The sequence below is a fragment of the Marmota monax genome, unplaced genomic scaffold (assembly GCF_021218885.2).
Source record: "Marmota monax isolate L192 unplaced genomic scaffold, Marmota_monax_Labrador192_F-V1.1 WCK01_AAM20220418_F8-fsc00159, whole genome shotgun sequence".
Classification (NCBI taxonomy): Eukaryota; Metazoa; Chordata; class Mammalia; order Rodentia; family Sciuridae; genus Marmota; species Marmota monax.
In genome coordinates, this window is record NW_026694999.1 from 2,853,905 (window position 1) to 2,877,685 (window position 23,781).

General features: G+C 33.4%; 1 protein-coding gene across 7 annotated transcripts in view; it reads right to left on the reverse strand.

The window, feature by feature from the left end:
* Positions 1–1,561: 1,561 nt before the first annotated feature.
* Cep44 (centrosomal protein 44) overlaps positions 1,562–23,781 on the reverse strand; it is a 45,778-nt gene continuing 23,558 nt past the window's right edge. For 6 of the 7 annotated variants that reach the window (XM_046427525.2, XM_046427523.2, XM_046427524.2 and 3 more), the window contains 9 exons: positions 21,898–22,045; positions 20,021–20,167; positions 19,302–19,427; positions 17,037–17,207; positions 15,633–15,839; positions 14,874–14,946; positions 2,778–2,899; positions 2,488–2,525; positions 1,562–1,772 (listed from right to left, as the gene is read on the reverse strand). In XM_046427525.2, the coding sequence (XP_046283481.1) occupies positions 1,730–1,772; positions 2,488–2,525; positions 2,778–2,899; positions 14,874–14,946; positions 15,633–15,839; positions 17,037–17,207; positions 19,302–19,427; positions 20,021–20,167; positions 21,898–22,045 (1,075 nt within the window). In that variant the 3' untranslated portion in view covers positions 1,562–1,729. The remainder of the gene's footprint in view (positions 1,773–2,487; positions 2,526–2,777; positions 2,900–14,873; positions 14,947–15,632; positions 15,840–17,036; positions 17,208–19,301; positions 19,428–20,020; positions 20,168–21,897; positions 22,046–23,781) is intronic. The other variant, XM_046427526.2, reaches the window with a different exon arrangement.

Sequence of the window (23,781 nt, forward strand, 5' to 3'; positions counted from 1 at the left end):
ATTACCTATAGAAAAATGTTTCTACTATTTCTAAAAGAGTTAGAATAAGAAATAATTTGACAATCCTCTTCAGTAACTTAGCTTAAATCAAACTTGCTTTATTTTTGTAAATATTATGTGTTCAAAATAGTATACTCTTGTAAGTGTAAACATATATAGTTATATGAGTTGTTTTGTTTGTTCCTGGCTAAGCTGGATTCCAAATTTCTACTTGGTAACATAAATAAAAAATGTCTTATTACATTTTCAATAGACACATATTTTCTAATATTAGAAATAAATTAGATTAAAATATTTTAAAACATCTAAATTTTGTTTACATTTATACTATATAAAGAAAAAAGGAGGATTACAGAAAGAGAAAAAGGAACTTACCTTTTCTTCTGTCTTCTACAAGAAAACTTCAAAAATGTTTATTTTTAAAATTGGAATTCAGTTTTTTCGAAAGGAAAAATAAGATTCCGTTTTATGGGAAATCACTTGTTTCAAGAAAAGGTAAAATATTAGTGTATCAACCACAAGGTGGTGCTATAATTCCACACTAGAACTGATAGAAGCTGATGTATTGTTCTTTCAAAACTGTGGAGTTTTATAAATGCTCTCCTGTAATTGATAAAATAAAGCTAACAGGATTCAGTAATTTTGGATGTACTATTAAAACTTTGCTACATTCAAGGTTATACTCTTTAATAGGCTAACATAAAAAGCTAATAGTTTTAAAAGTCTAGTGACAACATTTGTTGGGATATTAAAAATACTTTTTCAAAAAAGTTATCTGTTCACCAGTGAAAACCAAATTAGATATATGTATTGAAAACAGATGAGTAGGATGCAATCAGATGTTCTATATGATAAAAAAGAAAAAAAAAACTTTTTATCCTTCAAGTTTCCTGAGTATTGCCTAGGATTATTAGTATATTTTTATTTACAAAGTTTAGAAGTATACTATGTAATAATTTCTAAAATGAATTTCATTTTCTCTTGATTTAACTTCATCTAAGGCTTTTACTATTCGAAAATATTTACAACTTCCATGAAGAGAAAAAAAATTCACTGTGTATCTTCTGACAGCCACCATCTACATCTGTGCTGCTGGTCTTAAAATGTGTTATACACCGGGGAACTTAAATACTCAACACATCTCTCAAAGTGATCTTTCAGAACCTTTTCAATACAAAAAGAGAATCATACCCTGATTCTCAGTGTTAATTGGAAAGGTATTGCTGCTTTTTGACTAAGCATAAAATAGATGTATTTTTTAGCTTTAATTTTCAATGAGCATTTTTAACTTTTCACTACCGCTTATTCGTTAGCACAGATGGCAAGATGGTATGTACGAGAGCCTCTTGGGTACAATATGCAAGTCCTAGCTGGAATGTTTCCAACAGGATGTAAACTATGGTCCTCAAGTCTGTACTTTAAAAAACATACTACTTAGCACATTGCCAACAAATGTCAACACAAAAATACAGTGCTTGCTGTAATGACTTCACTCTGTAAAGGTAATGTACTGAAACATAAGTTTTTCCTAAGAAAAGTGAAGGAGAGTAAAGCAGTATAATCAAAGCTCAAAAATAATATTTATTCAATAATGAATGAAAAACTCATATCAAATGGAATTCAAATTCTTAATAAAAATTGCAGTATATTAAAATTATATAGATTCTTAAAATATACAACATGTACAGTAGTCAAAGTTCTAGAGAGGTTCATGCAGGAAATTCTACAATTAGTGACTTGAGCATTTCAGTAACTCTGCTGTTTCTTCAAACCTGAAATAGAATAAACAAATGATATGTTATGTAAATAAATGATTCATAATGAAGAACAGGATTTAAATTGTTAAGAGTATGCTTTTGAGTCTAAAATAAATTTTAATATTTTCCCTACTTTTAGGCACAGTTGCTATTAATAAACTTAAGTATACCATAGGAGACAAAATATAGTCAATTCTTGAAGCATGAGTTATTTTAACACTTCTCACATTTCAAAATATTAAGTTTTTAATGTAGCAGGTTGTATAATATTGTTATAAAATTTCATTTTGTATTTCCTTTGAACTGGTCTTTAAAAAATACCAGGTGTAATGTCATTTGAGCTAAAGTACTGTCAATAGTATTACTTTATCAATAACTTACTTAAAAAGATGCTTTAAACCATTTATTTATATATTTTTAATACTTTGATAAGTCAGTTATCAAAAAAAGATAACTCGATTAACTATCAACCCAAAATATCTTTGCACTCTTTAATCCACAGTTAATTCCATTAACAATGTTTTATACCACTTCTTGGAAACCAAAACAGTGACTCATCTCACAAACACATAATTGTAGGTGGATTTATTATCCACTGGAGTCTTGAAGGAAATTCCACACCTGATTGAGACCTTTAAGGTTTGAAACACATGCACATTCTATATATATTGTAATCCAATACAATTCCCTACAGAGAAATTAATTTCTGTTGCCCCTTTCTGTTACTTACATTTTTTTCATCCTTTCCAATTTCTGGATTGTTGTTTCCTTTAATTTAAAAAGCAACAAATTTAGGTGATTTCTCAAAGTAAATCATCCTCAAAGACGGACCATGAATATATAAAACACAGTCTGAAATATTGCATCGATTATTGTTACTTATCACAAAGAATTTTGATAGATTAAGATTTACATAGTTTTGCTTTTTCCTGATAATAGCATATACAACTAAAGTGAATGCTTGTTTATCTTCTTGACCTTAGAAAGGAGATCATCTGTACAGCTGTCAGTTTTTCTTACCTCTGAAGTCTCTTTCAAACCACTGTAAATAACAGTTGAAGCTCTGGGAGTTGAATCTGTTTCTGTACTATAACCAGAGGACAGAGGAATATTTGCTGATGCTTCCACTTCGTTTTTTCTATCTGAGAAGAAATAAGTTTTATGTCACCTTTTCCTTTCACAATAGCATCCATGTCCATAAACTTTAATTACAGATGGAAGAAAAATAAACATTATCATAAAATGGCTACTGGTATAGTATTCTTTCAAGAGAACTGCCTACATGTGAAGAATCTAAATGGTATAAAATGGTTACTAAAAATGGCAAAAGGCAGCTGGGCATAGTGGCACATGCCTATAATCCCAGTTATTCAGGAAGACTATGCAGGAGAATTTCCAGTGTGAGGCCAGCATAGGCAATACAGCAAGACTGTCTAAAAAGAAATTGCAACAGATAATATTATCTTTATCATGACACAATCAGTGTGAATAAATAGGTAAGTTCATAATTTATTTTTAAGCCACTGACGCATACATATTCTTTTCTTAAAATGGTAGTATTTATAGTAAATAACAAATGCTCAGGAATTTGTCATGATGCTTTTATCATGAATTTGTTTAATAAATATTTTACAATATTATTCTGTGGCAAACAAAAACTTCTACTACTACTAAAACTTGACAATATATACCTTTAAAGAATCAAGAAACATCCTTATTCCAAGTTTATACACATGAAAAAAACAATGTGCAAAATTCATGATCCAGTTTTTTTCTAAATAAAAAATTTTAACATTTCGGATATCCTGATATTATTAATTTGACAAAATGATGGTAAATTTTTCCTACAATTCAATCAATTACGGACCACTAGAGATAGTACATGCCCCACCAAGTCAATCCTATAATCATACCCCATTATGTCAGAGTAATTCTGATTGTAAAGATAAGGGAAACAACAACAAAACAGTCGTCCATTTGAACTGATCTAAATAAGATAGTTTTATCGTAAGCCTTTATTGACAACCTCAGTTTGGGAACAAAATATTAATAGAGGAGGACTGAAACAACTATAAGACTTTAATTTTTATCTCAAATGGAATCACCGTCTCTTTTGCCTACTTCTTTTGTCACTTGCTCCCTTTCTCTGCTTTTGTCTTTAGAGTGGCTTTCACTGTTCAATCATCATCAGCATGAATTTGAATAAAATGGCCATCCTAGCCCAGGCCCAACATTATTTGGTAATGAGTAACATGAAGTTATTCTTGAGGTCTTAATTCCAAATTCTAAGAGAGAGAATAGAATTTGGCTCAACACCCTTTGGATTGGTATTCGCTGGGTTATGTGTCTACTATTGATCCAATTAGCTGAGCCTGAAGGTCCAGAGCATATGGTACAACTTTGAAGACTAGAGAGATCCATATTTTTTACCAGGGACTTTGAGCAATAAGTAATTTTAAGGAATAATCTAAAACTAAGCAGGCATTATATCTACTATACCCTAAATCTTCTATTATTTTCTATGGGTAGAGTTAAGTATACTCTGAAAGTACTGATGTTATTCCCCAAAGAGGAAGGATTCCTAGGAAGAGGATACAGGACTGGGAAGACGGCGATATCAGGGAGTAAAGGAATGGCTTTTCTGCCCCTGCATTTTGGGGCCTAAACTTTAAGGTATCTAGCCTTGTTCAAGGGTGTGTTTTGTGATGGAAGGAAATTGGTATTATGCAGGCTGGGAGGCTATTCAGACAGATCTCCCCATGGGGATTACAAAGGGTATACAGTACAGCATACAAACACCAGGCACATTTCATAGTCGGATGAGTTAAGTGCATATTACTTTCAGTAACAATTTTTCTTATTGCTTTCTTGAACCGTTAGTAAAGTCTTGTTTAAACATAATTGTTTCTTAGCCATGTTGTAGGAAATTGAGAAAAGAATTCAGTTCAAATTGCAAAAGAAAATGGAGAGCAGTGACCCATGACACCAGGTCCCAGAAGTCAGTCATTAAGAGCATTTCAGTAGTGATTGCTAAGAGATCCCTCTGAAGAAAAGGAAATCTAAGGTACAGGACACTAGATCTTCTAGACAGTTCCTCTTACATGACCACTAATCTTTGACTGTCAAATGTGGAGTATTATTACCTTTTACCAGTAAGGGAATTAGCTGCATCCTTTACTATTTAATAATTTGTCAGCAAATACTTCCAAATCAAGGACCTATGTGCAAATTCAACCAGTTTCTGAATCTTAAGTATTCTATACATATTATATTCAAAAGTGAACTCATTATTTTTCCCAAATCTTCTCTTCTTCCTGAATTCCCTATTTTACTAAAGAGTACCAACTATCTGCTCAATCACATGAGTCAAATATGAGTAAGCAGTCAGTCTTAACTTTTCCTCTCTCCTTCACTCCTTCTTCAATCAGTGAATGAAGTCATATCTTACTGATAAATAGTCTTTCTGATTTGAACATCAAATTATTTCCAAAACATATTCCCTGATATTTATCTTCATGATTGTTGCCTTAGTTCAGACATCTGTTATTCTTCTAAAACAATGACCAATGAACTATTCTTAAACTACTGTCCTTGTCCGTCTTATATTCTACTAATCAATCATTAAACTACTGTTATGATACAAATTGAGGATATTAACCTTGCCCACATGTACCCCTCCTTCTAGTCATACCAGAACAAACCATACCCTTTTGTGGTGTCATACTTTAATAATATGTTTTACTTCTATGGGGGAAAGACCCAAACAAAGCAAACAAGACAAAAACAAGACAATCAGCCCTGACACTGGGGTAGCCTAAATGGCAATTAACACCTAAATTATTGTAGTCCCCATAAGTAATATGAACACATTACAATTTCTTTAAAAGCAATATCACATACAGTCATGAAATAGAAAAACCCAAATCAACATAAAACCACTGTCATTTCTGAAGAGACAAAAGCATTATGTAACCACAAAAATGACTAGATATAGCCCTTTCTCCACTAACATGAGTACTTCTTTTCCATTGAAAATTTCAGCTCAATTTCATTCTTATCATCAAATTGCCCCTGCTTCCTGACAACATTCAAATCCGAAGAGCCCTCACTTTCTTAAATCCTCTAAATAAATAAATTAATTAAATGACCCAAGCAAAACTCAATCCTTAAAAGGTTCTACTACTTTATTTTTACTGAGCTGCCTTACAGTTTTCCACGAATACTACACTTTTGATAAAGGGAAACAAATCTGGAACTTCGTGGAAATCCTTCCTGATGGAATAATGATTCTATGACTAGACTGGTAAATTACTTCTTTCTGCATGCAAATGAAATCAAACCTTATGTTTTCAAGCATCATGTAAGGAAAAAGGTGTTAAGGCTTTATAAACTGGACTCTTTAATTTATCTAGATTATAAACTATTAAACACGTATTTGCCTCATTCATAATCTAACATTCATTTCAGACAGTGTTCTGATATAGGCTTAGAGTATATTCTGTAATAATAATGTTATTAAAAAACAGTAAGCTGGGGCTGGGGCTGAGTGGTTAAGCACTTGCCTAGCACGTGTGAGGTATTGGGTTCAATCCTCAGCACATAAATTAATAAAATAAAGGTATTGTGTCCATCTTCAACTAAAACAATATATTTAAAAAAAAACAGTAAGGCTCAATATGCAAATACAACTTTAAAAAGTAATATTTTGCAAAGAGTACATTCAATATTCTTTCGATGCAGAAATACTTGAGCTTCACGAGATGTTATAGATATACTTTCTGTCTGCTAGAAAGACAGATCAGAAGATAATTTTTGTTTTCACTACTCTTAGAGTAGTGCTATGATATTTGATGAATAAATGCATGAATAAACGAAAAAAATCAATATTTTTACCAAATCTGAAAATTGCAGTCTATAATAAATTTACCACCTAAAATAATATGTCAAATAATTATATTTAATAACTTAATCACTAAAATAGTTCTCTGTGTGATGATGAAATTGGCATGTTTTTTCTCCAGAAAAACATGGTGGTGGGAAGGGAGTGAGCCGCCCCGTGCCCTGCACTGATGTGCCGGCAGATCTCACCTAGTCGGAATACTCCATCTCTGAGAGTGTTAGAGGACCCCTATTCAGCTGCTCTCAACAGAAATCCCCAGCATTGTGACCCCACAAGGGTCTCCAGGTCTCAGCGTTAGAATAGGACACCTGGTCTTGGAGCAGGACCCAAAGCCTGAAGTTCCAGCCCACTCAAGACTTGACGAGAGCCTTAGCAGAATCATCTATCAACACATCTGCAGATGGCCAAGACTTCACACAGCTCCCACACAAGTCACTCAGCTGCTACCTACCCTCAGCTCAACACCATCGCCCGGCTCCCCAGGCTCCCCCCACGTCACCAGACATCCGTCACTGAAAGCACACCACTGCCATCTTGACTCAACATTCTCGCCAAATTAGCTGGGAGCAGTTCCCAGATCAGATATCAAATGGCCAGGTACCAGGTTTCCAACCTTCCCCCTTCTCCAGCGGCAGTAACCCAACACAGTAGCTGCCTAACACAGGTGTGCAGTGCGATCAGGGAGCCGCCCACAGGAGTCCCCAGGGTCAGAGTTTCCTCAGTTGAGAACTGCTAGGGGAGAGGGATACAGGGCTAAAGTCTGGAGCCTAACAAGAGACCAGAAACTGGGAAATCTCCAGGCAAGAGAGGGAGATAGTACCAGGCACTCAAGTCATACAAGCAGTCCCAGAAAGAGACCCGTGAGGTGCAGTCTTTCTGCAGGGACTAGAGGGTGCCAATCCCCACATCCAGTTGCCCTGTGCCAGGACCAGTCTTCCCACCCTGGTTACCTCCACCATCCAGAGGGCAGAGACACCAGGTTACAACAGTCTACCTCACCTACGGTATGAGAAGAGAAGCAGGAAAGATGCAGATCTCTAAAGCTAGCTACAACCCTAGTTTCTTCCTTCGAGTTGTTTGTTTGTTTTTTCTTTTCTACCTCTCTATCCTCCGGCCCTCACATCCCCAACATATGTGAAACCAAGAACTTTGCATAAAATAGGACTTTAAGGACTGAGTCATCTGAATAATATAATATAGAGGTGTTGTATATGCCCTTTTTTTCTTATCCTTTTTATTCTTTCCCCCTCCAAATTTTAGTGTTTTAACATCTGTATTTTTCTAAATACATATGTGTGTTTTATATACTCTGTTGTCATCCCACATATTTGCCTACCCTAAATTACTTCCTGTCTTTTCTCTTGCTACTAACTCTCTTCACTAGATTTCTCCTTCACAATTCCTAAGATATTTTAACTATATATCCTCACATCCTACCTCCTCAGCATATCCTCATACACCCGACCCCCCAGTTTATTGTCCACCATCAGAAGCTGTAAACCTTTTTACAAAACTACTGGTTATATTTTAGAAAATAATTGAATCCAACATTTCTGTACAGCGAGACTAAACTGTAAACGTCTTAATAACAACAAATTGTTCATAGGTGGTATATTGTTGATATTGGGATCTGTTAACATTGTCCTTCCCCACAAAGGAGAGGTCTTGGAACCCTACAAGAACACTACAAACCTATAGGATAAACACAATAAGAATCTAGACCCACAGAGCTGCAAAGGAAAACACATGAGAAACATGAAAAGACAAGGGAAGAAAGTGCCCCAAACAAATGAAGACACCACTTCAATAGAATCATTGGTAGTCACAGCAGAAGAAATGACATAGAAGGAGTTTGGGATGTACATGGTTAAAATGTTCTGTGAACTCAAGGAAAATATAAGAGAGCTAATATAGGCAGTAAAAGATCACTTCAACAATGAGATACATAAAGAAATACGGGATGCAAAAGATCACCTCAACAGGGAGATAGAGGTTCTAAAAAAAAAAACCAAACAGAAATCCTTGAAATGAAAGAAATAATAAACCAAATTAAAAGCTCAAATGAAAGCATCACCAACAGAGCAGACCACTTGGAAGACAGGAAATCAGACAAATATATAATCTTGAAAAGAGCATAGACCACATAGTGATAACGGTAAGAAACCAAGAGCAGAACATTCAAGAAATATGAGATAGCATAAAAAGACCAAATTTAAGAGTTATTGCGATAGAGGAAGGCATAGAGGTCCAAACCAAAGGAATGAACAATCTATATTCAATGAAATAATATCAGAAAACTTTCCAAACATGAAGAATGAATTGGAAATCCAAATTCAAAAAACCTACAGGACGCCAAATGTACAAAATCACAACAGATCCACACCGAGGCACATTATAATGAAAATGCCCAATATATAGAATAAGGAGAGAATTTTAAAAGCCATAAGAGAAAGGAATCAGGTTACATATAGGGAAAACCAATTAAGGTAACAGCAGATTTTTCAACACAGACCCTGAAATCTAGAAGACCCTGAAACAACATATATCAAGCTCTGAAAGAAAACGGGTGCCAACCAAGAATCTTGATCCAGCAAAATTAAGCTTTAGATTTGAAGATGAAAAAACCTTCCATGTTAAACAAAAGTTAAAAGAATTTATAGCTAGAAAACCAACACTACAAAACATCCTTGGAAAAATATTCCATGAAGAGGAAACAAAAAACAACAATGAAAATCAGCAGAGGGAGGTAGTAGCCTAAAGGAAAAACTAATCAAAGAAGAAAATCAAATCAAGTTAAATAACAAAAATAAACAAATATGGCTGGTAATACAAACCATGTCTCAATAGTAACACTGAATGTTAATGCTTAAACTCATCAATCAAAAAACATAGGCTAGCAGATTGGATTAAAAAAAAAAAAAAGACCCAACAATATGCTGCCTCCAGGAGACTCATCTGATAGGAAAAGACATACACAGACTGAAGGTGAAAGGTTGGGAAAAATCACACCACTCACATGGACTACAGAAGCAAGCAGGGGTTTCCATACTCATATCAAATAAAGTGGACTTGAAGCCAAAGTTAATCAAAAGGGATAAAGATGGACATTACATATTGCTCAAGGGAATCATACACCAACAAGACATAACAATCACAAATATATATGCCCCAAACAATGGTGCAGCTATATTCATCAAACAAATTCTTCTCAAGTTCAAGAGTCAAATTGATCACAACACAATAATCTTTAACACACCTCTCTCACCACTGGATAGATCTTCCAAACAAAAGTTGAATAAAGAAACTATAGAACTCAATAATACAATCAGTAACTTAAGACTTAACTGACATATACAGAATATTTCAACCTGCATCAAGCAGATACACTTTCTTCTCAGCAGCGCATGGATCCTTCTCTAAAACAGACAATATATTATGCCACAAAGAAACTCTTAGCAAATACAAAAAAGTAGATATACTACCAAGCATTTTATCAGACCATAATGGAATGAAATTAGAAATCAATGATGAAATAAAAAATAGAAATCACTCCAACACCTGGACACTAAACAATATGCTACTGAATGAACAATGCATTGCAAAAGACATCAAAGAGGAGATTAAAAAATTCTTAAAGGTAAATGAGAACATAGGCACAAAATATCGAAATCTCTGGGACACCATAAAAGCAGTTCTAAGATGAACGTTCATTGCATGGAGTTCATTCCTTAAAAGAAGAAAAAGTCAACAAATAAATGACCCTACTTTACATCTCAAAGTCCTAGAAAAAGAAGAACAGATCAAAAGCAGTAGAAGGCAAGAAATAATTAAAATTAGAGCTGAAATCAATGAAATCGAAACAAAAGAAACAACTGAAAACTTGACAAAACAAAAAGTTGGTTCTTTGAAAAAATAAATAAAATTGACAGACCCTTAGCTATGCTAACAAAGAGAAGGAGAGAGAGAGAACTCAAATTACCAGCATACATGATGAAAAAGGTAATATCACAACAAACACTATAGAAATACACAAGGTAATTAAAAATTATTTTGTAAACTTATACTCCAACAAAACAGAAGATATTGAAGGCATCGACAAATTTCTTAAGTCATACGATTTGCCTAGATTGAATCAGGAAGATGTACACAATTTAAACAGACCAATATCAAGTAATAAAATAGCAGATGCCATCAAAAGTCTACCAACCAAGAAAAGCCCAAGAGTGGATGGATACACAGCCGAGTTCTACAAGACCTTTAAAGAAGTACTAATACTAATACTCTTCAATTTATTTCAGGGAATAGAAAAAGAGGTAACACTTCCAAACTCATTCTATGAGGCCTATATCACCCTTATTCCAAAACCAGGCAAAGACACATCAAAGAAAGAAAACTTTAGACCAATATCTCTAATGAACATAGATGCAAAAATTCTCAATAAAATTCTGGCAAATCGAATACAAAAACGTAACAAAAATATTGTGCACCATGATCAAGTGGAATTCATCCCAGGGATGCAAGGTTGGTTCAACATAATGAAATCAATAAATGTAATTCATCACATCAACAGATTCAAAGATAAGAATCATATGATCATCTCAATAGACGCAGAAAAAGCATTTGACGAAATATAGCACCCCTTCATGTTCAAAACACTAGAAAAACTAGGAATAACAGGAACATATCTCAACATCGTAAAGGCTGTCTCAACTAAGCCCCTGGCCAACTTCATTCTAAATGGAGAAAAATTGAAAGCATTCCCTCTAAAAACTGGAACAAGACAGGGATGCCCTCTTTCACCACTCCTATTTAACATAGTCCTTGAAACACTGGCCAGAGCAATTAGACAGACGAAAGAAATTAAAAGGATATGTATAGGAAAAGAAAAACTTAAACTAGTACTAATTGCTGACAATATGATTCTATACCTAGAAGACCCAAAAAGCTCCACCAGAAAACTTCTAGAACTAGTAAGTGAATTCAGCAAAGTAGAAGGTTATAAAATCAACATCTATAAATGAAAGGCATTTCTGTATATCAGTGACAAATCCTCTGAGAGGGAAATGAGGAAAACTACCCTTTTACAATAGCCTCAAAAACAAAACAAAACAAAACTTGAGAATCAACTTAATGAAAGAGGTGAAAGATCTATACAATGAAAACTACAGAACCCTAAGGAGAGAAATCAAAGAAAACCTTAGAAGATGGAAAGATCTACCTTGCTCTTAGATAGGCAGAATTAATATTATCAAAATGACCATACTACCAAAAGTACTATACAGATTTAATGCGATTCCGATCAAAATCCCAATGGCATTCCTCAGAGAAATAGAAAAAGCATCTGGAAAAATTCATCTGGAAAAATAAAGAGACCCAGAATAGCTAAAGGAATCCTAAGCAGGAAGAGTGAAGCAGGTGGCATCACTATACCAGACCTTAAACTATACTACAAAGCAATAGTAACAAAAACAACATGGTATTGGCACCAAAACAGACTGGTAGACCAATGGTACAGAATAGAGGACAGAGACTAACCCACAAAATTACAATTATCTTATATTGGACAAAGGCGCCAAAAACATGCATTGGAGAAAAGATAGCCTCTTCAACAAATGGCACTGGGAAAATTGGAACTCCATATGCAACAAAATGAAATTAAACCCCTATCTCTCACCATGCACAAAACTCAACTCAAAGTGGATCAAGGACATAGGGATTATACCAGAGACTCTCCGTCTAAAGAAGAAAAAGTAGGCCCTAATCTTCATCATGTGGGAGTAGGCCCCAACTTCCTTACTAAGACTCCTATAGTACAAGAATTAAAAGCAAGAATCAATAAATGGGATGGACTCAAACTAAAATGTTTCTTCTCAGCAAAAGAAACAATCTGTGAGGTAAATAGAGAGCCTACATCCTGGGAGCAAATTTTTACCCCTCACACATCAGACAGAGCACTAACCTCTAGGGTATATAAAGAACTCAAAAAGCTAAACACCATAAAAACAAATAACCCAATCAATAAATGGGCTAATGACATGAACAGATACTTCTCAGAAGAGGATATCCAATCAATCAATAAATATATAAAAAAAAAGTTCATCATCGCTAGCAATTAGAGAAATGCAAATCAAAACTACTTTAAGAAATCATCTCACTCCAGTCAGAATGGTAGCTATTATCAAGACAAACAACAATAAGTGTTGGCGAGGGCTGGGGATATGCTCAAGCCGTAGCGCGCTCACCTGGCATGCATGCGGCCCGGGTTCAATCCTCAGCACCACATACAAACAAAGATGTTGTGTCCGCCAAAAACTAAAAAATAAATATTAAAATTCTCTCTCTCTCTCTCTCTCTCTCTCTCTCTCTCTCTCTGTCTCTCCTTCTCCCTCTTTACAAAAAAAATAAATAAGTGTTGGCGAGGATGTGGGGAAAAAGGCACACTCATACATTGCTGGTGGGACTGCAAATTAGTGCAGCCAATATGGAAAGCAGTATGGAGATTCCTTGGAAAACTTGAAATAGAACCACCATTTGACCCAGCTATCCCTCTCCTGGGTCTATACCCAAAGGACTTAAAAACAGTATTCTACAGGGATACAGCCACATCAATGTTTATAGCAGCACAATTCACAATAACTGAACTGTACAACCAACCTAAATGCCCTTCAGTAGATGAATGGATTAAAAAATGTGGCATATATACACAATGAAATATTACTCAGCAAAAAAAGAGAATAAAATCATAGCATTTGCAGGTAAATGGATAGTGCTGAAGAAGATAATGCTAAGTGAAGTTAGCCAATCCCAAAAAAACAAATGGCGAATGTCTTCTCTGATACAAGGTGACTGACTCATAATGGGGTAGGGAGAGAGAGCATGGGAGGAATAGACGAACTCTAGATAGGGCAGAGGGGTGGGAGGGGAAGGCAGGGGGCAGGGGGTTAGCAATGATGGTGGAATGTAATGGACATAATTATCCAAAGTACATGTATGAAGACATGAATTGGTGTGAACATACTTTATATACAAACAGAGATATGAAAAATTGTGTTCTGTATGTGTAATAAGAAGTGTGATGCATTCCACTGTCATGTATTTAAAAAATAAAAGCAATTAAAGAAAGAAAAAGAAATTGGCACGTATACTAATTAAGTAGTGGTTAAGAGAAAAGAAATGATTGCATGCATTCAAATTTGTCTATCATTCGATAACTGTGTGACCCTTAGTTACTCAATCTCACTGTACCTCAGTTTCTTAATCTATAAAATATCGGTAATAATAGTATTTATCTTGGGTAGTTATTTTGAGAATTAAATCAGTTAATATAATAGGTAGAATTGTGCCAGGCACACAGTTACCACTGTAATGTACTGTTGTTATTATTATATATATAGTAGCTGAAGATTATACTATATACTAAACTTTATACTATATACTATATACTAAACTTTACATATACTAAAATTTAACTGCACAATGAATTCTCAATTGTACAAAGTATTTCTCCTACAAATACAATTTAATCATAGACACAAAATAAAAACATGTCTTTCAAGATCAATGGAAGAATCAAAAGAACAAAACTGTTGTTGATGCAATGTAAAACTAATTAAAACACATTTTTAAACATTTTAAAAAGAGCAAAAAAAAAAAAAAAAGCTGTTGCTGAAAAACAGAAATCTTTATCCAAGCTGCTCCATGCAGCTCAGTCACCCTGATAATATCTTTGTGAAGGCAAGAGACATGGGAAAGATCTGTCACTGCTGTCACTAATTTTTAGATCTTTCTTCTTTTACTGCTATCAGTGAACTATTCAAATGCAAAAAGTTTTCAATACTTCACAGATTACTGACAAATGTTTTCTTCTTTTACATATATTATTTGCATTCAAGAATGCTACAAAAGTTTAAAAATTAAAAACACTAAAGGTCTATTTTGTTAATCTAGAGTGACAAAAAGAGCAAGATGTCTCTAAGGTTTGCAACTATGTACACTGGAATTTATTCACCCAACTATGTTACATGAGATATGTAAACTGGCTTCTCAAGCAGTCCTTAGTTTCAGTAGTTTTTAGGTTCATTATTTTCTTCTGGAAGCTTTGTGTTTTCTTTAAAAAACAAGGCTTGAGAACACTAAAATTACCAAGTACCGATAAAAATTATTTTTCTGAAAATCCCTTGTTATACCACCAATAATAATACTATTTAGGGACTTACCAAGAGTCTGAAGATCTACATCACTACCAGAAGCACATTCTTCACTCACTACATTTAAGTCTATATATTCATTCTGCAAAGTATAGTTATAAACATTTAGAATAAAATGAAAAGAAAAATGTTTTCATTTTATATTCTTACTGCCATGTATAAAATATTAAAAGAGAACAATGTTAAATAATTTAAATTATTTTATTTTCAAAGCAATATGTAAGTATTTGTAGGCATTAGAAGTATCTTTTAAATGTAGAAGCAAATTCAAGCTTCTTGAATCTACCAACTTTATTTTCTATGAAGAAAAAAAAAAACAGAATTGAATTCTAAATAATAGAAACAAATTTCTCAGTTCCAATACAACAATGTTAAGTTCAGTTATTATTTCTATGAAATTCACAATAGAAGTTATTAAGTAAAAAAAGAGTTGATTTTTCATCTTCTTCAAATATTGTACTATTAAGAGATTAATTTCAAATTTTTTATAAACAAAATCAAACATATTCTTACCTCATTTTAAGTAATTTAAGTATTTTTAACAACTTAGAGCTCAATTTACAGGTTTTCCAGATTATCCTACTTGATAAAGAGAAAAATAATAGCCACAGATAAAACAGGCTATATTTAGACAGGACTTCATTCTAAGTAAACATTTTCTCATTACCTAAATACTCTCATATTTAAATTTCCAATAGAAAACACACCTAACAATAAAAAAATGCTTTATTATATCTGAGATATTCTAGACATGCTAAGGAAAAATACCTTTTTGGACAAAAGCAATTCTGTTTCAAGAAGAGTGACACGACTCAGAAGATTAGTCCAGGTCGTTTCATCTACCATCACTTTTCCTTTCATTGCTTCTTCCAAACAGTCTAACCTTTTCTCTATGGAAGGCAACTTATTAAGCTTTTCTTGGCATTCAGCAAGCATGGTCTGTAGTGCAGTAATCTCGAGGTTAACTTTTACATCCTAAAATGATTAAAAAGATTAATTTATAAGTTGAAATTCCTTTAAAGTCAATGTATTCCCATTTTCACCATGTTATTCCAATAGTTAGGAGAGGCAGTACAGCAAGAGTCAAAAGAACTATCACTGGAAGGAGACTACTTGAACATTTAAGTTAGTTCATCTCAAATATGAGATCTGACGTCTCCATTCCCACCTAAAAAAATAGAGCAACAGTAACTATTAACAGGGTTCCTGTGAGTGAATCTACATAATGCCCTTAAATAATACAGATGGTACTATAAAATTTCCACTAACAATTTCTTTTAACAAACAAAACTAAGAGGAAATGACCAAAAATGACATTAAGTGCATTGAGATTATTCACTGTGCCATATAACAGGAAATAAGTCAAATGGCTATCTGGTATGTTTTATAAATGCCAATTATATATTAAGATGTACAGAAATCGTATGACATAGATGAAGGATAGAAACAGATATTTTAGCAAAAGCAGTAGAGATCATATACATAACAGGGTCCATGGCAATAAAGGCTAACAGAAATGGTAATCTAAAAAAAAAAAAAATAGCATGGATCCAGAGAGGAAAATGAAAAGACAATGACGTGCCAAGCTTTTCCAATCACCAATATAGGAAAACAAGTAGTAGGCAAACTCCACTGCACAAAGTGTTATATTTTATCTCACTAGATTATAAATTTTTAAATTTTTTTTTATTTGTTCTTTTTAGATATACATGACAGTAGAGTATAATTTGACATACTATACATACACGGAGTATAAATTCCCATTCATATGGCTACACCAGATATGGAATTACACTAGTCATGTATTCATATATGAACATAGGAAACTTATGTCTCATTTATTCTACTGTCTTTCCTAGTCCCATCCCCACTCCATTCCCTTTATTCCCCTTTGTCCAATCCAATGAACTTCATTCTCCCCTTCCACCCCTGACACCATGTCTTCTTATTTTTTGCATTACTCAGAACATATGTCCAAAGTCCTAAACATAATAACAAATAATATCAGTTTAATTATATTTAGTATGACTGATTACTACATAATGATAACATGAGTAACATGCCATCATTAAGAATTCAAAAGGCTAGAAATATGGCAAAGTTTAAATACTGAAACAGTCAAGGTTATCAAAAGAAATACTGGCATTTGATAAAGAAGTCTAACATTCTTACTTTTTGCTCATCCTTGATTTCAGGCACGTTTTCTTCAGGAATGTTTATTTCAGAAGGCTTTAAGCCCAACATATCAAATGCTTCATCAGTATCTGCTACTGAACTTGTTGTAGCTTCAGGAATGTCAACATTATCTTCATTATACAGGTGGCGAATCACCACAGCTTTCTTCTGCATAAGAAAAATATGTAAGAAATACTTTAATGGTTGTACTCCCATAGTTATTTCAAACAACACATAGTCATTTTGCAAAAAGAATACCTGATCTTCCTTTCAAGATTTAAAAAATCTTAAATCGCCATATATAATATAATGTATCAAAATACTATAATATATTATTGTTACAATATTTTATGTGTGATCATGAAACTGTGGTTCATATTTTTAAAAGCATTCTATTTTAAAACATTTCTATTTTAGAAAAAAATTGAAATATTTATTTAACGATCTTTAGATTTGTTTGAAAATGTCAGGAAGAGTTACTGCAATAAAAGTGAAACTAGATTAGCAAAGAATTGGTAAATTTTTGAAATGAGGTAATGGGTACTTTTATAAATGTTTAAAGTATTACATAATATAAAATGTTATTTTAAAAGAGCTGTGATATTCAACACAGTAACCACAGTCTAATATGGCTAGTCTAAATCAACATGTGCTAGAAGAACACAGAACACAGGGTATTTCAGACTTATCACAAGAAAAGAAAAAAAATCGCTCAATTTTAAAACATTGATCACATGTTAAAATCATGTTTTTAATAGATAATTATACTATTAAAACTAAAAAGTATAATTAACAAGTCACAATATATTACACCTTCAGGTAACAATCAAATCCTAATAATGGCAAAGGGAAAATTCTGACAAGAACTAGGTCCAACAATGCATTTATATAGGGCTCTTTTGCCTACTTACTGTCCACAGTTTGCATATGCACTATACAAACTTAACATATGTGACAAAGTCATGAATAGCATTCTGTATAAAGTGCTGTGAAGGAGATAATTTGCTTTAATACAGATTCATATTTTGCCCATAAACAAAGGAATGTACTTAAGATTCTAACTTTTCTAAATCTTAGAATTTTAATATTTATTCAAATTTCTGATGATTAATTATTAATTATGTCAGACTGAAGATCTGACATAAATCATTAAATTTTGATAGATAATGAAGAAAACTAAGACAATAAAAAACAAGTCTAGTGTATTGAAATTTTGCATTTTTCTTTGTTAGGATAATTTAGATTACCCTTCAACCTACACACTGAAATAAATTGAAAAGTACATTTAATTATATCAAATCATATTTAATATCAAAGTAATAAGTACTTATTAAATATGCCCAATACTATGCTAAAGCACAGTGAAAGTAAAAAAAAAGTGGTATAAATCCCTGTTTACCCATGTTCTAGTTGGGGAAGGATATATGATATAAATCATTTAACAGTCAGAAAATCATAAAAAACTAACAAGAGTTAGAAGACTTAGAGATGTGTATGGATGAGAACTATGGGCAGTTATTCAGAATCCACGCCTCTTAGAATTCCTTTACTGACATAGCATAAGAACCTATTCATCTGGCATACTATCCTTCAATCTCAGAAAGTTTTTGCCAGATAGAAGACAGCTGAAAGTACATATATAATTAAAAAATAATACTTTGGTTTAAATATCTCTTGGAGATAGAAAAACTATACTTCTAAACATACTGGATACACTTAGGCATAGGTGCTAAAAGTAGTCAAAAACTGATATCAAAACAGAGAAAATATTAAAAACACCTACATTTAAAACAACCAAAACCCAATTCCAAATTAGGAGATTATCAATCATTAGATAATCAATACTCTTAATTGTAAAACCATCAATGTATGTAAATTTATCATCATAACCTCCACTATAATTAATGGTGGGCTCTTCATATGTTCCCATTTTAGGAAGAACAGATACACATAATGAAGAGTAGATGTAGATAATTGCATAATGTAAATTTAGATTGCCAGTATTTTATCTGGGAAATGAAGCAGAATTTGAAAATAGAAACATAAGGCTTATTTGATTTTACATTGCTATTCTCTTCTTAAAACTTCAGGAACATTTCCCAAACAATATTTGGTATATGAAATAAACATTCCTATATTGTAGTATTTGACTCAAAAGTTTCACCAGAGCCAGGCAGAGAAGTGAATCATGTATGTCATATTCACCATACAGATAACTCTTTATTAAATTATATGACAAGTTTTTTTTTCATATTTTCATACCTTTCCTGAAGTCAGAAACCTGCCAGTCGTGACATCAATGCTGACAGGTTCTAAAAGTGCTTTCCCATTGCTTGAACAAGGTTCTGACTTACCAGCAATGCTTTTCTTTCTTTGTTGTGATGGAGTCTAGAAACAAAATGATATTAGACATAATTATAGCTGGGCATGGTGGCACATATTTTTCATCTCAGTGACTTGGGAGACTGAGAGCAGGAGGATTGAAAGTTGAGGCCAAACTCATCAACTTAGCAAGAACCTAAGCAAATTAGTGAGACCTGTCTTAATAAAATATCTGGGAATATAGCTCAGTGGTAAAGGGCCCCTAGATTCAATGTTCAATACCAGAAAAAAAGGCATTGATTACAAATTTTCTGTGAAAGAATAATGTATACTTAATTTCACTATCATATAAATATTCATATATAAATATATCTAAAAATAATGAGACTCTAGAAACTACATGTCTTTTAAAAACTAAGAAGTGATGAAAATGCACTATCTTTGAACTGTTGGTTTAGGACTAGCAGTTCCAAGTTACAGGTGTATAAAAATAAGTGACTAGTATTTAAAGTAAACATAAAGCTTTAAGATTACCCAAATCTGTGAATAATGTAATAATTGTATTATGCAACAACTGGCTATATAGGGGCTTAATTTTATACATTAAAATGTTGGGTCATTTAGCATAAGTTAGCATCCAAATCTATTCACAGAATTACCTTGGTAAGACTACTTAATTCCTTGTGCTTCTTCATCACACAATTCAAAATATCACAAGTAATTTGGATTTTCCATTCTGCGAACCCACATTGAATAAATTGCTTTTTTGTCAAAATTGGTTTATAATTAAATTGATCACGAAGAAGCTGCAAAGAGGAAAAAGATTCTGTAATGGAACCATTTTCTTCTTTAATCCAAAATGATAAATGGCTACTAGGTCAGGAGATAGCGATCTTCGAGAGGACAAGAAAGACTAAGTCATTAATGAATGCTATTACAAAAATTTATAGAGCTGGTGTGAGTCATGAGAGGCATCCATGTAGAAAACAGACAGCTAGAGGTCTGGGGAATGTAGCTCAGTGACAGAACCCTTGCCCTAGTATTGCCTAGAATCCCTGGGTTCAATCCCCATTACAGCAAAACCAACAAACCAACCAACCAACCAGGTAGCTAGGAATGTGCCAGAGAGATGCAAAAATAGTCAATCATCAAAAAGTTCAAAAGTCTTCGTAGGTACTAGAAAATCTCCTTAGTTCATTAAAATACCATGCTACCATACTAGATGTCAGAAAACCATAGTTCCATTTGTTTATAATTCTATTACAATTTTAGACAAGTCAATATGTTTTTTAAAAATATTTATTTTTTAGTTGTTAGACACAATATGTTTATTTTATTTATATGTGGTGCTGAGGATCGAAGCCAGGGCCTCACACGTGCTAGGCAGGCGCTCTACCACTGAGCCACAACCCCAGCCCCAAGTCAATATTTTTTTTGATCTCAATTTCTCATTTGTGAACAGACTAGACCAGTGGTTCTAAAGTTGTAAAGTTCTGCTAGGTGACATCCTAATATTTCTTACAACTTCTATTTACGCTTCTATAGGAGCTTTCTGGGGTTAGAATACATATAAAAGCTCCCATTCCATTAAATGCAACTCTATTGTTTTTTAAAGGTAAGATCTAATAAATAGGCCTTACCATAAAAAAAAAGTTTTAAAAAAACACAATACTTGAGAAAAAATAAATGATTAAAAATATTTTTAAAATTAAATTCAATATACACACAGTAGAAATGTAGATATTAGTTAGATAAATATAAGACAAGGTCTTAGACCTCAAAGAACAAATTACCTCAAAGTTTCAGTTCTTATGCACAATTACATTAACTCATAATTTTATGAACTACAAATTTTTACTGAATGTAATTACATTCACCTCTAAGTTCTGCCAGTGTATCAAATTTTACTAACATTTGATAGAAAAATGGCAAATGATAGTCAGTGACTAATGTTTATAGTTGCCATAATTTATCAGAGTAGGAAACATTCACAGTTACAAAGCAAACTTGAATTGCATTTGATTTCCATAGGGTATGCTTTTTAATGTCATGAATGAGTATGAAATATTTTGTCAATTATATATGCTGCATACACAATCCAGGGCTGCAGAACATTTTGGTCAATGATGGACCACATATATGACAGTGGTCCCAGAAGATCAAAATGGAGTTGAAGAATTCCTACTGCCTAATATTTTTACTATACCTTTTATATGTTTCGATATATAAATCTTTATTTTGTATTACAATTGCCTACAACACTTAGTACAGTAATGTGTTGTATAACTTTACAGCCTAGGAATAATAGCCTATACATATACCTTAGGTATGTAATAGGACATACCATCAAGGTTTGTGTAAGTACACTCTATAATGTTTGCATAATGACAAAATCACCAAACAACACACTATTCAGAATATCCCCATCATTAAGTGACATGTGACAGCATCTAAGGAATTATTATTAAAACATTAGTTTTTTCAAATCATTTAATAACTTCTAAAATATTATTGTTTCATCATCAACTCAAAATACCTTATAGACAGTATCTATAAAGCGCAAGTCATTCTTTGCTATCAGCTCTACGTTGGATTCCATCAGAAGTTCTGTTACATAAGGTGAGTATGAAGTAAGAGAATAGCTGATGATGGGCAAAGAAGCTGCTGTGTCTCCCTTTATCAAACTGTTAGAAGAAAAAAAGGAAACATTTTAATGAGCATAATTCTGAAAGCTCAATGATCAAGGTAGAATTAAAAATCTTGTAAATAATTTGTGACTTAAAACTAGAGCCATGATACAATTAGGTCGTACATGACCCTCCAGATTCTATCTCCCATTCTAAACCACTCTAGCATGAAACACTGTTATTCATGGTTCATCTACTTAAAAACTTACTTTAGCTCTTTAGCACCAACAGTCTATTTACTATAGTATTTTGTGGGGAGGCACTCTGAATGATTTGTGTCTTCCATCCTGGAGCAGAGAGGCATTGACATCTTGTGGTGACCTGGACATTGTCCCCGGTCCAGGAAGTTAAGGGCATGTCTTCAGACACAGGCATGTCGCTCCATGGCCCCTTGGATCAAATTACACTCACCTGTCCTTTGTAACCCTGCCCCTTCTGAACTTTTCTGGATGGAACTTTCTAAGAATAAGGGTCCCTGCAATAAAAGCCCACTATTGAATGTGCTTGCTCTCTCTCGCCAGCCTTGCATGACTTTTTATTGCTCTCCTATTTGAGGAGCCTGAGGCTGAGAGTGGAGAAGCCATCCTGAAGCTTGTTTAAAGGTAAAGTGTGTATCTGTGTTTTATTTGGTGTACCTGGGAATTCACACCACTGACCTTAAGTTCAGCTGCCTTCGTGGGTTGGGGGCAGCAGTATTTATTGATTTTCCAGAGCTTAGTCTTACCAGATTGACTTCATTTTCTAACACTTCACAGTGCTCAACAACACATGGTGGTTTTGCAAACACTTGTTACATTACCTTATTTGTTTTCTACACAAACTTACAAAAGTAAATATTATGAATTATAAGTTACAAATAAGGAAAAAGGACTAGAAAGAGTATACGCTATAATTAGGTAAGCTGTTTACAACATTCCACTTTTTGCTCAGTTGAAATCTATACCTTATTAGTTTCCCACAACAAAGCACATGATTTTTCACTTTAGTATTTCTTTTTGAGTAAAGCAATATTTTACTCAAAGAGGAAATTGCTCTGGCAACCTTCTCTATCTGAAATATAGTCCAAAAATAAAATGAAAGAAATACTGTTGAACAGCAAATCTGTTCATTTTATTCACTTTATGAACAGATAACAGCCAAGATTACATTAAACACATCTTATGCTAATTTCAATGACTTTGGTTATTCAGCTTCTAAGGACTTAGCAGATTAGAAACAGTAAGGAAAAAAAGGATAATACAAATCAGTAGTATATCAACACAAAAAACAGTTCATGGTAGGAAAAAATTTTTTAAATTTTACAGAAAAGGTAGAAAGAATCAAATTATGTAGGGAAGTGTTATATGTGTATTTGTATATGTGTGGTTGTGAGAAGGAAACAATCTGAGTCTCTGTGGAAGAAGCAACATTACCTCCCTTAATAGACCCTGCCAATATCACCATGTTTGGGAATAATCTAAGTAGTATTGTTCTTAATGATGCTCATGGTTCAATAAAAAAAATTAAATGTTTAAACACTGTTGCTATGGATATGAGGTGTCCTCCAAAAGCTCCCCTGTTCATGCAGGTATGTTTGGAAGTGAAATGACTGTGAGAGCTGTAACCTAATCAGTCTATCCAGGCTTGAATGAACTGATGGTTAATTACAGGCAGGTAGGGCATGGCTGCAGGAGGTAAGTCACTGGGGGCATGGCCTGGAAGGGTGCATCTTCCCTGTGGCCCATTAGCCACTT